Source organism: Ictalurus furcatus, chromosome 26 (genome assembly GCF_023375685.1).
Source record: "Ictalurus furcatus strain D&B chromosome 26, Billie_1.0, whole genome shotgun sequence".
Lineage (NCBI taxonomy): Eukaryota > Metazoa > Chordata > Actinopteri > Siluriformes > Ictaluridae > Ictalurus > Ictalurus furcatus.
The window spans coordinates 7512475-7526037 of NC_071280.1; the positions used below are offsets into that span (position 1 = coordinate 7512475).

The following is a 13563-nucleotide window of genomic DNA, read 5'->3' on the forward strand; positions in this document are numbered from 1 at the left end:
CTGAATCTATCCCCCTTTTTTTTTTTATAATTACATCTTTACATTACATTAGGAATTGATTGTGTGTGTGTGTGTGTGTGTGTGTGTGTGTGTGTGTGTGTGTGTGTGGTTGTCTGAGAGTGAGAATTTATTTTTCACACCAAATTGTTGAGGCCCCCACGTGCGCCCCCTGGCGGCCCCCACTTTGAAAACCACTGGTCTAACAATTGCAAAGATGGTTGCTTGGACCGTTTTTAATTTCCCTCTTTATTTGAGTGATTAACTCTATGTATTGGCATTGCAAAAGCAACATTTTTAAAATGTTATTTTATTTAATTTTTTTTAATTTTTTTTTTTTTTTTTTAATTTGTACTGAAGGTCTTTGAATAGGCCAAGTGTTTTGGAGGGTATTTACACCTTCTATTTTTCTAAAAACAGCCTTACAACTATTGTCTACAGCAGTGGACACTATGCCCGGTGGTTCACTAAATAAAAGTATCTAAGGTGTAAATATGAAATTGTTATTTTCGGTGTATTTTTGGTGCAAATTGTTATTTTAAAATGTTATTACTAATAGTATGGTTAACCTTATTATTGTGTTATTACATTAGCATGCCATAGTATATTTACGCATCAATATAAATATATTTGAATGAAATATATCCACAAAATCAGCACGTTTCTGTCAAAATATTTATTTGAATAAATGTGATACCTATTGCATAATTCAAAAATGGTTATTCATTATAATATTGTTTGCACAATCAACATTCATTCACAGCTTTGTACACAAAAGGATGGTCTAAGTGGGCTGAAATAAGCTTATCTGGGCATGATGACTCAGCAAACCATAATAAAACTCTATGAAAAGCACAAGCATTTCCTGTATAATTAGTCATCAGCTGTTCTTTTTTTTTTTTTTTTTTTTAATTTTATTATTCCTCATTATCCAAAACCTCATCCATGATATTTTTCTGCTGGATTTAGAAAAGCCCTACTATACCCTTAGATATCTGTGTCGTGAACTATTACAAGAGATGAAATGAATTCACTAAGATTGATATCTTCATGTCCTTCTCAGCTTTGACGCAATATGTAAATTAGGATAGTCATAATAAACACGGAAAATACAGCAATGCAATGACAATCCATACATTCAATAAAAGTTACTCCTTTTACCCCTTAAACTCCTAACTGTGGTACCTTTGAATGAGGAAATCGAGCTAGATAAACACGCGCTGTTATTGGAAAATGATCAATCAACTTCAGGGATGCGTTATCTCCGCTTCGTATCGGGCCACATCGCACCATATAACAGCACATCCTGAAGTGTTTTATTCCTCTTGTACCACAGCAATTTGCCAAGGATTACAATTTTAAACGTATTAACAAACGATATGTCAATTCTTTAAACAGTTTATAGTTACATTTAACGTTGTGAGACAAGTTAATTCCTGTTATCACTACATTATATATATAGCAACTGGGTTCGCATATTGCTGGCGAGCGTTGTGATGTCTGTGACATGCACATGCTGTGATGCAAGATCTACTGACCACCTACGTAGGCTACGTGGAATGAACAACATTTGACCATGCTAGCATGCAAAAGCAGAGGACTTTCAGGAACCAAGTCGGCCTAGAAGAGGACGGGAACTGCCTTCGTTTTCTGAACAAGAAAACACTTTGAGTAGAACATGCAAATACTACGTCACTTGTTGAAGGTCTCAGTACGTGTGCGCATGCGCAAGAGAGGATCTCCAGATGTTAGACACTGCCACTGGTGGGGGTGAAACAGAACCTGTGATTTGCCTTGCAGCTGGCACTACTGTCAGAAAAGCAATTAACACTTTCCTGACCAAACAGAGTCGGATATTCAACAGCGCTGTGGTGTAAGTGTTAATGCTTGTTAAAAGCTGCCCTGCAGTCCATTTTTGTCGATGAAAAGATGATGACATGAAATAACTTTTGGCCAATCCTTCAGGTCATTCTTGAATCTCTTTATGTCCAGGCATCAACCCAATCAGAGAGCAGTAAGGAAAGGGGAAAGAGTTCTCTTTGAATAGAAGTGTTTATGATATGGTACAAGTGGAAGACTTTGGAGGCTGCTCCAGGATAGACTCACGCCGTAGATCGTTGGGCACTGTGCCGCCACGACCCCACACATTCAGCTCACCAAAGATTCCTGTTTCAATCATCTCCTCCTGCCAGGGTATGGAGATATTTCCAGAGGCAAACTCATCAAAAAAATCCTTATCCGTGTCTTCCAGGTTGACCCCTTTCACAGTGGAGAATGCGCCCACGTCATCAAGGTCCTTGGCATACACGGTCTTCGAATCAGGGACAAACGGAGGTGGGAGAATCCCTATGAGAACAAATGAGACAATTTAGTGTGGAAACACTTGTAGAGGATAAAAATACCAAGCCATCTAACTCAGCAAAATGACTTCAATATGTAGTACAGGTAGAAGGAGTTTGTGAATTTTAGAGCCCTCTGTTGGCTGCCAGGTGAATTGGATCCCCACTGAAAACCCCTTCCCTCCAACCGACCCCACACCCTCAGCTAAAACTTCCTGTAGTAGAGGCACAGGGCTGAGTGTCTCTCTTCCGACTCGGAACGAGTTTCTGAACTAGAAATATGTAAACATGGGTCTTGCCAAAGTGGCCCTTTAAAAAAAAAAAAAAAATTTAATTGCTTCCATCCTATCATACCTGCATCCAGCTTCCTCCAGTTGATGCTGCTGAAGAAAGGGTGTGCACGCAACTCATCACAAGTCCCATTCTTGAAGCCCAGCCTCTTGTCCACCTCCCTGGCGAGCAAGGCTTCACATATGGACTTTGCATTCTCACTGAACTTCTCGGTGTAGGTTACTGGGTCATTCAGGATGCGCTTCTTCAACTCTTTGTTCTCCACCTGTGAGAAAGAGAAATTTATTTTTTCCCCAGAGAGTATGCAAACAAAAAATAGTAGCTGACGTTTTATTTTGATATTAGATGTAAAGAGTTTCTACAAAACCCCCAAGCAGGAGGAGCTCCTAGTTAATTTGGGAATTTCAAATCAATTGGTGAGATCAACCATGCTAATCTGATCAGCATATTCCTATAGGTCAGGGTTTGTTCCCCAGTTCCTGTCCTGAAGGGCTGGGGTCCAGTACAGAGATTTGATTGGTCTAATACACTTACTAACCAGCAAAATCCCAATTCTGACCTTTCAGGACTGGAACTGAGGAACCCTGGTTTCAGTCTTGTGACCGTGGATTACTCATTCAGTGAGCCTGATCATGTGGTCAGACTGTGATTATAAAAGAATGATTCAGTGAGAAATCAAGTTTACACAATTTCCACATTCACCATTAGTAGTTAAAAAAAATCAACCAAAATACTATTTATTTATTTTAAATGTAGAGATTGTGGATGAGATAGACTTTCCATTATTTTTTGGAAGAAAACATTTAAAAATCAAACATCATGTACCTTTTGGTAGTGGAAAATTGTGTAAAACAGAACTTTTTCCCTGACCCATACCTTGAAATGTTGTGGATCTATGAATCACAGCACAAATACAGTTCTTGTATTTGTATCATTTCAGACTAGGATGAGGTTAAATTTGTGTCTGTAAGACAACCAAAATGTACTTGGTCACCTTCTCCCCTCGAGTCCTGAAGGGGCCTTTGGCAGCAATGAACTCATAGAGAGTGACCCCAAGAGTAAAGTAATCTACAGAGTAGTCATACTCCTCTCCTTTCAGCAACTCAGGGGCCATGAAACCTGAATTCAGAAAAGAAAAATGTCAAAAGGTCAGAAGTGTTCTCATACATTCATAGAATAGCCTTAATAACACAATTTCCATGTCTAGGAGTTGTTATTTTTTTGTTTTGTTTTGTTTTAAAAGTTTTACTGTATTCGAACTGGGACCAGTGGACCAAGCATGCATGCTCACTAGTAAGGGTCTACAATCAATCGTATAATCATTTACATCTGGGATAAAGAGCAGAAAAACATAAAAGGAAGATTCTGAGATTTGTGCAACAACTGGAACTTCAGAACACACCCGGAGTCCCAGCGTAGCCTTTCGTCTTCTCCTGGTCGTCTGCTAACTCCACAGCCAACCCAAGGTCAGAGATACGCACGTTACCTTTGAACACACATCAGCACAATGACAAACAAACGTCAAAGATTGTACTCCTAGCTAAAACAACAATCACTGCCATACTGCTTAAAATACTGTTTGTACAGTATTACGAAAGCATTAAGTGCACTGCGTCCGTCATTTTTGTACGTCTTTGTACTGTACGTCACAGAACTTAAAGTTTCTGGCAGCAATTTTGGAGAAGAAAAACAACTGCCCTTTTCACCTTCATTGTCAAGAAGAACATTCTCTGGTTTCAGGTCTCTGTAGATGATCCTCTTCTGATGAAGGTGCTCCAACCCTTGAATAATCTGAGCTGAATAATAACATGCCCTGGGCTCATCAAAGCCTGGATTATTCTCATCTACATTATAAATGTGGTACCTGAGAACAAAGGAAGCACAACATCTCATTTCAGATATTCTTTAAGCACCTTAAAGCCATATAAGTAATACAATAATGCTAAGACATTATGAATGAATAGTTAATTAACTAGTGAGTTGAGTCAGTTTTAAAGTACAGAAGAAGTAAAAATAAAAATCCTGAACATGTATAGAGGTTCGTGATGACTGGATCTTAACCTCAGGTCTCCTCCATTCATGATGGTCATGACCAGACAAAGTTCTGTTTTGCTCTGGAAGGCGTAGGCCAGGGAAACGATGAATCTACTATGAACACGAGCCAGAATCCTTTTCTCCACCATGGCACCCTAGACAAGACCAACATATTCAAATTATAAATCGTTTCCACAGGTCACAATTTTAATGGAATATTTGCATTAGGTGTGAAATTAAAACAAGCCTAATACCTGTAAGAACATAGATGAACGAGTAAATGGAAGCAGTCACACTGTTAGAAATGACTTTGCATAAGAAACTGTACTTCAGTTCAGTGTTTGATTACAATGTTGGTTATAGGTCAAGTTCCTTGCTGCATAAATGTCTATTATACAGTATTGTACCACATAACCAATGGTATTATTCTTATCCTTTCATTACTTGGTATTTTCTGCAGTGTATCAGAGAAGCAATCATTCTCATGCCCCAATGCAAACGGTAGCATGTGGAGGTCTACGTCCCTGGTGTACAGCTTAGCTCTTAGACAAATCTGTTCCTCATTTAAAGATGTTGAAGTTGGCACTTTACCCACTAGTATACAATTGCTTAAAATTTCACACCGCCCCCCCTTTTGAATAGTACTTTTTATTTACCTTCTGTGTTGCCAAAATGCTCAAGTGTTCTGATATCAAAGTTACATATACAGTGTGGGGAAATAAAGATTTGGACACTTTTTTTGTTGTTGTTATTTATTGTTCCACTGCTTATATTCACTTGAAATACAGTCATGTGAAAAAATAAGTACACCCCATAGCAATTGTTGGATTTTTTTGACATATTTGGACATATTTGAAACAGTGCCTATTAATTAAGTCGATTTACTTGAACAAAACCACAAGGAAAATGAGCTTTTTCAATCATTTATTCAACAGAAATATCAATAAATATGATATTCTTCTGTGGAAAAAGTAAGTACACCCTTGGTTTCAGAAGCAAGTATTGCCCTCTTTAGCAGAAATAACTTCTTGAAGGTGTTTTGCATAATTATCCAACAGTCTCTGACATCGGTTTGTTGGAATTTTTGACCACTCTTCCATACAATATTCTTTCAGTTGCAAGATGTTTGAGGGTTTTCTTGCATGTACGGCCTGTTTCAAATCCCCCCACAACATTTCAATGGGATTCAATTCCGGGCTTTGACGAGGCCATTCCATAACCCTCCATTTCTTCTTTTTGAGCCATTCCTTAGTGGATTTGCTAGCGTGCTTTCTCGTTATCCTGTTGAAAGGTCCACTTTCAGTTCAACTTCAACTTTCGGACAGAGGGCCTCACATTATCTTCAAGCACTCTTTGATATGATGCAGAATTCATAGATGAATTAATGAATGCAAACTCTCCGGTCCCTGAGGCAGAGAAGAAACCCCAAACCATAACATTTCCACCACCGTACTTCACAGTTGGTATGAGGAGCTTCTCCTGAAAAGCTGTCTTTGGCCTGAGCCAAACATGTCTGCTGTTACTGTGGCCAAACAACTCTATCTTTGATTCATCTGTCCAGAGCACATTATTCCAAAAGGCCTGGTCTTTGCCTATATGCTCATTGGCAAACTGTAGTCTTGCTTTAATGTTCTTTTTAGACAGCAAAGACTTTTTCCCGGCACGCCTCCCATGCAGGTCAAATTTGTGCAATCTCATTCTGATTGTAGAAGCATGCACTTTGACACCAACAGTTGCAAGACTTACTCGCAGATCCTGTGATGAAATTTTGGGGTTCTTGGAGACTTCTTTTTGCATCAGATGGTCTGCTCTTCGGCTGAATTTGCTTGGATGGCCAGTCCTGGACCAATTGGCAATCGTTTGAAATCTGCTCCGTTTGTAGATGATTTTCCTTACAATCAAATTATGTATTTCAAATAATTGGGAGATCTTTTTAAATCCTCATAGACATCCACAACCTTTTTTCTGAAGGCCTTACAGAACTCTTTAGAGCTTGGCATGATGACACCACACACCTCGATAACAAAGGGAACAACAGACACTCGATATGAGAGAGGAATAAATAAGACAGATTCCACCTGCACTCCCTGAACAGGTTCTAATCACTGACACCAAATCCTGAACACCTGATTCTAATTTTATGGATTTGAAGGTGTGATAAATGTAGGGGTATACTTACTTTTTCCATATGACTGATCTGGGGTTTGTTTTTTTTTGTTAACCTAAATTGTGAAAATGGCCCATTCCTTTTGGCAAATCATGTTCAATTCCCAAAGGTTACATGAATCACTCTGATGTACATATGATTTCAAAATCCACCAGAAATATTTAATGGGATTTAAGTCAAGAGATTGGCTAGGCTTCTAGAGTTATTTTGGCTGTATGTTCGGGGTTGTTGAGTTCTCTTTTCTCCCCAGATTCACGTTTTTGACTGCTGAGATGAAATTCTCCTCTAATATGTCCCAGTACTTCACACAATTCATGTTTCCTTCAGTGATATGTAATGTCCCAGTAGTGTTTGGAGAGAAGTAGCCCCATATCGTGATTCCCCCACCTCCTTACTTCACTATAGGTATGGTGTTATTGGGATCATACCCACAACCCTTCTTTTTCCAAAAATGATGAGCTGAATTATTACCAGAGTTACATGTTTGTCTCATCTAACCGGAGTATACTGTTCCAAAAGTTTTGATTTGTTTAAATGCTTTTAGATTAGCATGTCTGTGCTTTTTTTTTGTCTAGCAAAGGAGTTTTGTGTGGGGTGCATGAAGCGAGATGATCGTTCTCTATGTAACTGTTGCTCCTGCTGTTTTCAGGTCGTCCTGCAACTCTTTTTGAGTTGACTGTAAGTGTTGTAAATGGTCTGCACTTATATAGCGTCTTGTAACCTTAGCGGTTCTACAAAGCGCTTTACCCTGTTTCTCATTCACCCATACACCATGCAAGGCGCTAGCCTGCCATCGGGAGCAACCTGGAGTTCAGAATCCTGCCCAAAGACTCTTCGGCATGTTCGAACCGCCAACCCTGCGATGAGTGGACAACCCACTCTACCACCCGAGTCACTGAGATTTCACAGTATTGTGAAGTTATGTATGTTACACCTGTTTGGGGATGAATAGTTACGGTTTCATGAACTTTCCTTTTGCATATTATCAAACTACAGAGTGTCCCAGAAGTCTCCATACATAAGGGAAATTAACACTTTTTAGCTTCCAAAATTTTTCAGATAGCCTTTAAGAATACCTTTAACAAAAGAACGTATCGAAATCATTCTCATATCTGGATCGGGAAGCTGTCGCAAGGTTGTGATGGACTTTAACAGGAAACATAGCAAGCACATTACACCCGACACTGTTACTAAATTTATTAACAAATTCCCAAAGACTGGAAGTGTTGCAGAGCAACCGAGAAGTGAACGTCCACCAACGTCCACTGACGAAGGCACGACCGACATGGTGCTGGCAAACATAGTCCCGTATGTATGGATACCTGTGGGAGACGATGTATTTTGTACCGACAGGGATGATCAATGGCTTTGCTATGGCTCTGTAACTATTTTCCACTTGAGTCTTGTTTAATAATGTTCTCCCTGAGAACGTTAGAAAGCTCCATCACCTTCACCATGATTGCGTAAAAGCTTCCCAAACAATGGAAACATCTTTTATATTCACACCTGGTGCAATTTGCACAAGAGCATTTCTGTGCAGCATTTAGAACTTGATTTATTTATATGTAACCTTAACGCATACATTTTTAATCTAGAGTCTCAATCTATTTTTTTTCCTTATAAATATTTGTTTTTAAAACATATCTTCTGAATGCTTGTGAATACACCATCTCTGTTCATATTTATAAGTAGGGAAAAAAAAAGAGGTGTGTAAATTTGAAGTGGACATGTGAACTGGAAGTATATTAAATAACAAAAACAAAAGGTGTGTGAATACGTGTTTCCTATCACTGTAACAGTATAGTAAGGTGCAACACTAGATAAGGGGCTTAGTTACGGACTCTTTCGGAACAGGATAGTGGGCCACTTTGAAATCCACAGTAGTGAGTCTTATGCAACTAAGCAGCTCTTGTAATCTGAGTAACAATGTCATTCAACTGAAGGTGAGAGAGTCTGGGCTGTTTTGGATTTCAGTATATTTCCCATTAAATAAGTACACGGATTGGTTTAGACTAGGACATTTCCTAATATAATAGAACGGACATGTACTTTATGTTTATGCACAGAAAGGTTTAGCATGTGGTGTTTACTGACCATGTTTGGCCATGAATAAAGCCCCGTTCAGGACTTGACAAGCAATTTGATCATACTGCATCATCATAGAGTCAGCAACGATTGAGTACTTCTCTGTAAAACCTTAAACCGCACTGATCTAAATCATATGATTCTTACCTCATAGCCTTTCCTCTTCTTAAGCCTTTTTTTATTCAACTTCTTGCAGGCGTACATCTTTCCTGTGGCCCTCATCTGGCAGGCTGACACCTCGCCGAAGCCCCCCTTTCCAAGCACACGGAAGTCCAGGAACCAGTCCTCACCAATGGGCTGCATCTCCAGCCATTTCCACTGCAGGAACCTCTTGAAGTACATGGTCTCCAGGTAGAAGGAATATGGGACCTCCTTAAGGAAATCAAGAACGCAGGCTAGAATGTCAACGAACAAGTCATCTGAAGCATTCTCATGCCGCTCTTTCACCTTGGTGATGTCATTTTCAGGCAGAAAGGGACAGAAGTACTTGGCTGCAGGGTCGACGTAGCGTTGGAGGATCTTGGCAGCTTTACTGACACGATCCTTGTCCTCAGCAGTGTCATATTCCTCCACATCCTTCCAGAGGCGACACGGCCCCTTGTACTCACTAGTTGTTTCTAGGTATTCCTGGAACAGGCGCTTGCCAATGGGTTGTTCGACACAGATGCTGTTAAACTGGAGGTCCAGTGTCTCCCTAAGGCCCTCACATACTGTGATGTGAGGCAGTTTGAGCTTGCTATGGTACTTCTTGTCCCGACTTGCTGCTGGGTTTGCTGAGCCATCGAAGCTTCCACGAGCTGAGATGTATGCCGAGTTGGCTACCACTGTTGTAAGACCACCAATATCCATGGTGTCAAATCAATGGGTGGACTTGATTGGATGAAAATACAATTAATTGAGCAGACAAAACAACTATCCTGGTTCAGGCCTTGAGCATTGGCACTCAGCGCTTCTCTCCAAATAGAGTGTGTGTCAATAAAGGAGACAGAGGGAAGTAGATTGGATAACCAGACATCAAAATCCAGGAGACTCAGGATCCTGGAGAAATTGCGTCTTGAAGGATTCAGGCAGAGAAAGTGTCCGCAGAATCCCGCTTAGGACTTTGGTCAGACAGTAGCATGAAAGACTAAGCCCTATGGCACAGACACTCGAACGCCCAGATCTGCCTGTCTCATCACCTTTCATAAAGCCCTTATCTCCTAACTCCATAATACCTTCCCCATGTTAACCCTTGAGGACTCAACTTTCAAACAAAAAATGTGTGCTAAATCACTTCATTCTAATACTTAAAATATAGACAGCATGAATGGTGTGTTGGTCAAGTGGATTACTCTGGCTTGCTTTATGACATTACTTCCTAACAATATCTGGCCTTTATGAGGCACACTTGACCCCTGGAGTAGATTATCTTAGAGGTTATGAACTCTCTTGTAACTAAGCTTCTTCCTATCAATCTCAAGCCAAATACACAGCTGAAGTATTTAAGTGAGTAGCACTCTCACTGAAGAAATCTTGGCATTTGCTTCCAGTGTCAATGTTAACTCCAAAACCAAACCGTTTATCTTTGAATTGTGCTGGTTCCTACTCTTTGATAAGGTACCAAGATCTTACTCAAACTCAAGCTGAGATCTTATGGCCTTATCCAAGGTTTCAAGGTGACCACAATGAACTTCTGCACATTTCCATTACTGGGTGAATGAGGGTACCTGTGATTGGTTAATCCTACCCAGAGTTATGCATGTTAATTGTGTGCTTATCACCATATATAAAAAGACGTGCGATAGGGGCACAACCGTTGTGCCCACACAACGCAGAGACCAGGGGACAGGTAGCCCAAGTGAAAGAGGACAGCTTTTAAATTAATTTGGGAAAACTGACAATTTGGTAAGATTTTCTGCAAACTAGTAGCTCCCAGTCAAGACCTATACAATGGCTACTCTGAAGGAAAAGAGAACCTGTGGCCAAAGGTGTGAAGACTTTGGCCATTTTGTTTGGAATTCCGATGAAGGGAAATTTATGGGAAGAACACCAATAAGATGGCGTAAGTACTGCAAATCCTTTCCTCAGGTAAAATTGAAATTAAACATGCCGGTACAAGTTGAAGAACAGCTTTCATTTCCTCAATCAAGTTAAAGTTGAAAAGTAAAAACTTTAAGTAAATTTGAGTATAAACATACTTTAAGTATGAAAGAAATGGTACAAATAAGAAAAAAAAGATGTGTGCCATAAATTTGATAGTAAATTGATGCCCCCTTCACCAAGGCAAATGAGAAAACCTTACCCAAGGCTAACTAACCTTTTGCCTAAAATGTCAGCTATCATGATACTAACTAGTGTAATGCTAATACCTAGCGGTCACCACACAAACTGTGTCTACTATTACATAGCAGCAGACAGATTACAGCAGAGGTCACCAACCCTGTTCCTTGAGATCTGCCTTCCTGAACACTTCGGCTCCAACCATAATGGTGTCCACCTGACCATCTAAATCATTGCCTTAAGAAGTTCTTGATCTACTAAAACATGGTGTGTTAGATTTTGTTTGGTGATGAAACCTGCAGGAAGGTAGATCTCAAGGAAGAGGGTTGGTGACCATTATTACAACAACGGGTATTAAGTTCTATTCTTGCTGTTACATCTGTTAAAGTTTAGATTTGTTAGGAATTTAGATCCTTGGATCTCCTTGAAACGTAGAGAATTAGAAAATCGAGATTTTCCTTTTAAAATCTAGTCAAAAGTATTAGATGAAAGGAAAACTCAAGTAAATCAACAGACTGTTACTGCTCACATCGGGTTATTTTTAAACAATTGATAAAATGTTCAAGCTCAGCTTTAACCAGTAGAGCCGTTTGCTAAATTATCAAGGATATATTCCATCTTCAATGCGTCTTGCTTATATTCTGCACGTTTTCCAAAATTCAATTAGCAAGGACCCACAAGCTATGACCTTCTTATGACTTTCTCATGCCCTTTTCGTGTGAAGTGAATTATGGTGTATTTGCTTTTGGTTAAAAGGTAGTCACGGCCTTGTCGTGAATGTTGCTGACAGATAAGACCGAGAGATAAGTAATAATTTGCAGAAGGATATCAAGAATTTGTTCATGCAGACTGATGACGCATGATTGTATACTAAATAAAAATGAGCACCGTGAGCTACACGAGACTTTTACACTTTCACAACTCTTCATTTCAGTGTACATCAGCCTGTATTATGTAGCATTCTACGTGGTGATGACAGCCTTGTTTTCCCTGGCCATCTACGTACTCATGTACACACTGGACCCGTATAAACCAGATTACCAGGATCGATTAAAATCGCCAGGTTAACAAATCTTTAAAGCTGTCTTTCCTTGTGATGCACATATATACACATACATATACGCAGTGCTTTCAGGACGTCATTGCTTCATGCTATTTTGTAGGTGTAATGGTTTGGCCGGACACGTATGATGATGAAGAGCTAGAGATCACCTACAACATGTCTGATAAGAATAACTGGATGACAAAGTCTAAAATACTTCAGGACTTCCTCGAACGTACGTATCAACTCTTCATGTACAAACCCCAAAAGTGAATATGGTCTAACAATTCATTCTTTTTGTTTTTCTGCCTTTAATTCAGCATACAACGATACGATACAGGCACAGTGCAATCATTACAACTGTACTTCTGGAAAGTACTTCATCCAACACGCGTTCGACGCTCCAAAACATACAAAGTGGTCCTGTCCTTTCTACCAAAGCATGCTGGGTAACTGTTCCGGCATTGACGACCCCACATTTGGTTACAACACAGCCCAGCCATGTGTAATCATCAAGATGAACAGGGTAAAGTAGGATTGTATAGAAATAATCCAAAAGGCTGGCTTCCGGTGAATTTGCCTACTTATTGTTCTTCTCAGATCATCAATTTCCTGCCGAACAACGGAACAGGAAGCGCGCCATATGTGAACTGCACTGCGCTAGTGAGTGTGGACCATATTAGTCGATGGATGTCAAACACTGATATGACCGATAAGCCTAATCTGAAGCGTGTCTGTTTACAGGAAGGTCAAGATAATGTTCGTGGCTATACGTACTACCCCGCTAATGGAACTCTCGACCTCTCGTACTTTCCATACTATGGCAAGCTGGCCCAGGTACAGCACCTTCAACGTGTATTCTGCTTTTTCATAGAGATACCTGTAAACGTCACGTCTCAATGAACTTGTGTTGCATTCTCTCCCAGCCAACCTACATGAACCCGCTGGTGGCTGTGAAACTTGATCTCGTTAACCAGAGGCATGCTGTGATCCAGTGCAGGGTAATGGCCAACAACATCGCTCATCAGAACTACTACGATCCCTACGAAGGAAAAGTGATCTTTCATTTAACTGCTTTGAGTTAGCCATGTTCGTTCAAAGATTGTGCCTTGTTTTTTCAATTTTATTTTCCATGTCATTCCAGTATGAATCAATAACACAAAAAAACTTTGCTTTGCAAATCTACCTTTGTATTAGAGACAATCAAAGATTTTTAAAAAAAAAAATCTAGTTGCATTAACTTGTCCAAAATGTATTTTTTTAATTTAAAAATGGTATGTAGGTTAATTATCAACATACAGTAAGTCTTAAAATAAAGATATGAATAAAAGAGTACAAATACCGTGTAT

The 13563-nt window shown here is 39.7% G+C and overlaps 2 protein-coding genes across 3 annotated transcripts; one reads left to right on the forward strand and one right to left on the reverse strand.

Annotated features, from left to right (window-relative positions):
• Window positions 1-375: 375 nt before the first annotated feature.
• On the reverse strand, window positions 376-10126 carry grk1a (G protein-coupled receptor kinase 1 a). Its single transcript, XM_053615487.1, has 7 exons — window positions 9061-10126; window positions 4689-4816; window positions 4334-4491; window positions 4030-4113; window positions 3622-3746; window positions 2691-2892; window positions 376-2343 (listed from the first exon to the last, which is right to left on the reverse strand). The coding sequence occupies exons 1-7, from the start codon at window positions 9760-9762 to the stop codon at window positions 2051-2053; spliced, it is 1692 nt and encodes a 563-aa protein (XP_053471462.1). The 5' UTR covers window positions 9763-10126; the 3' UTR covers window positions 376-2050.
• Window positions 10127-10593: 467 nt separating this feature from the next.
• LOC128601707 (potassium-transporting ATPase subunit beta) lies at window positions 10594-13397 on the forward strand. Of its 2 annotated transcripts, XM_053615010.1 has the most exons (7): window positions 10600-10954; window positions 12107-12235; window positions 12336-12449; window positions 12535-12740; window positions 12815-12877; window positions 12959-13051; window positions 13141-13397. In XM_053615010.1, the coding sequence occupies exons 1-7, from the start codon at window positions 10843-10845 to the stop codon at window positions 13297-13299; spliced, it is 876 nt and encodes a 291-aa protein (XP_053470985.1). In that variant the 5' UTR covers window positions 10600-10842; the 3' UTR covers window positions 13300-13397. The 2 variants fall into 2 exon arrangements, with proteins under 2 accessions (XP_053470984.1, XP_053470985.1); XM_053615009.1 differs by having other exon boundaries at window positions 10594-10954; window positions 12815-13051.
• The last annotated feature ends 166 nt before the right edge of the window (window positions 13398-13563 follow it).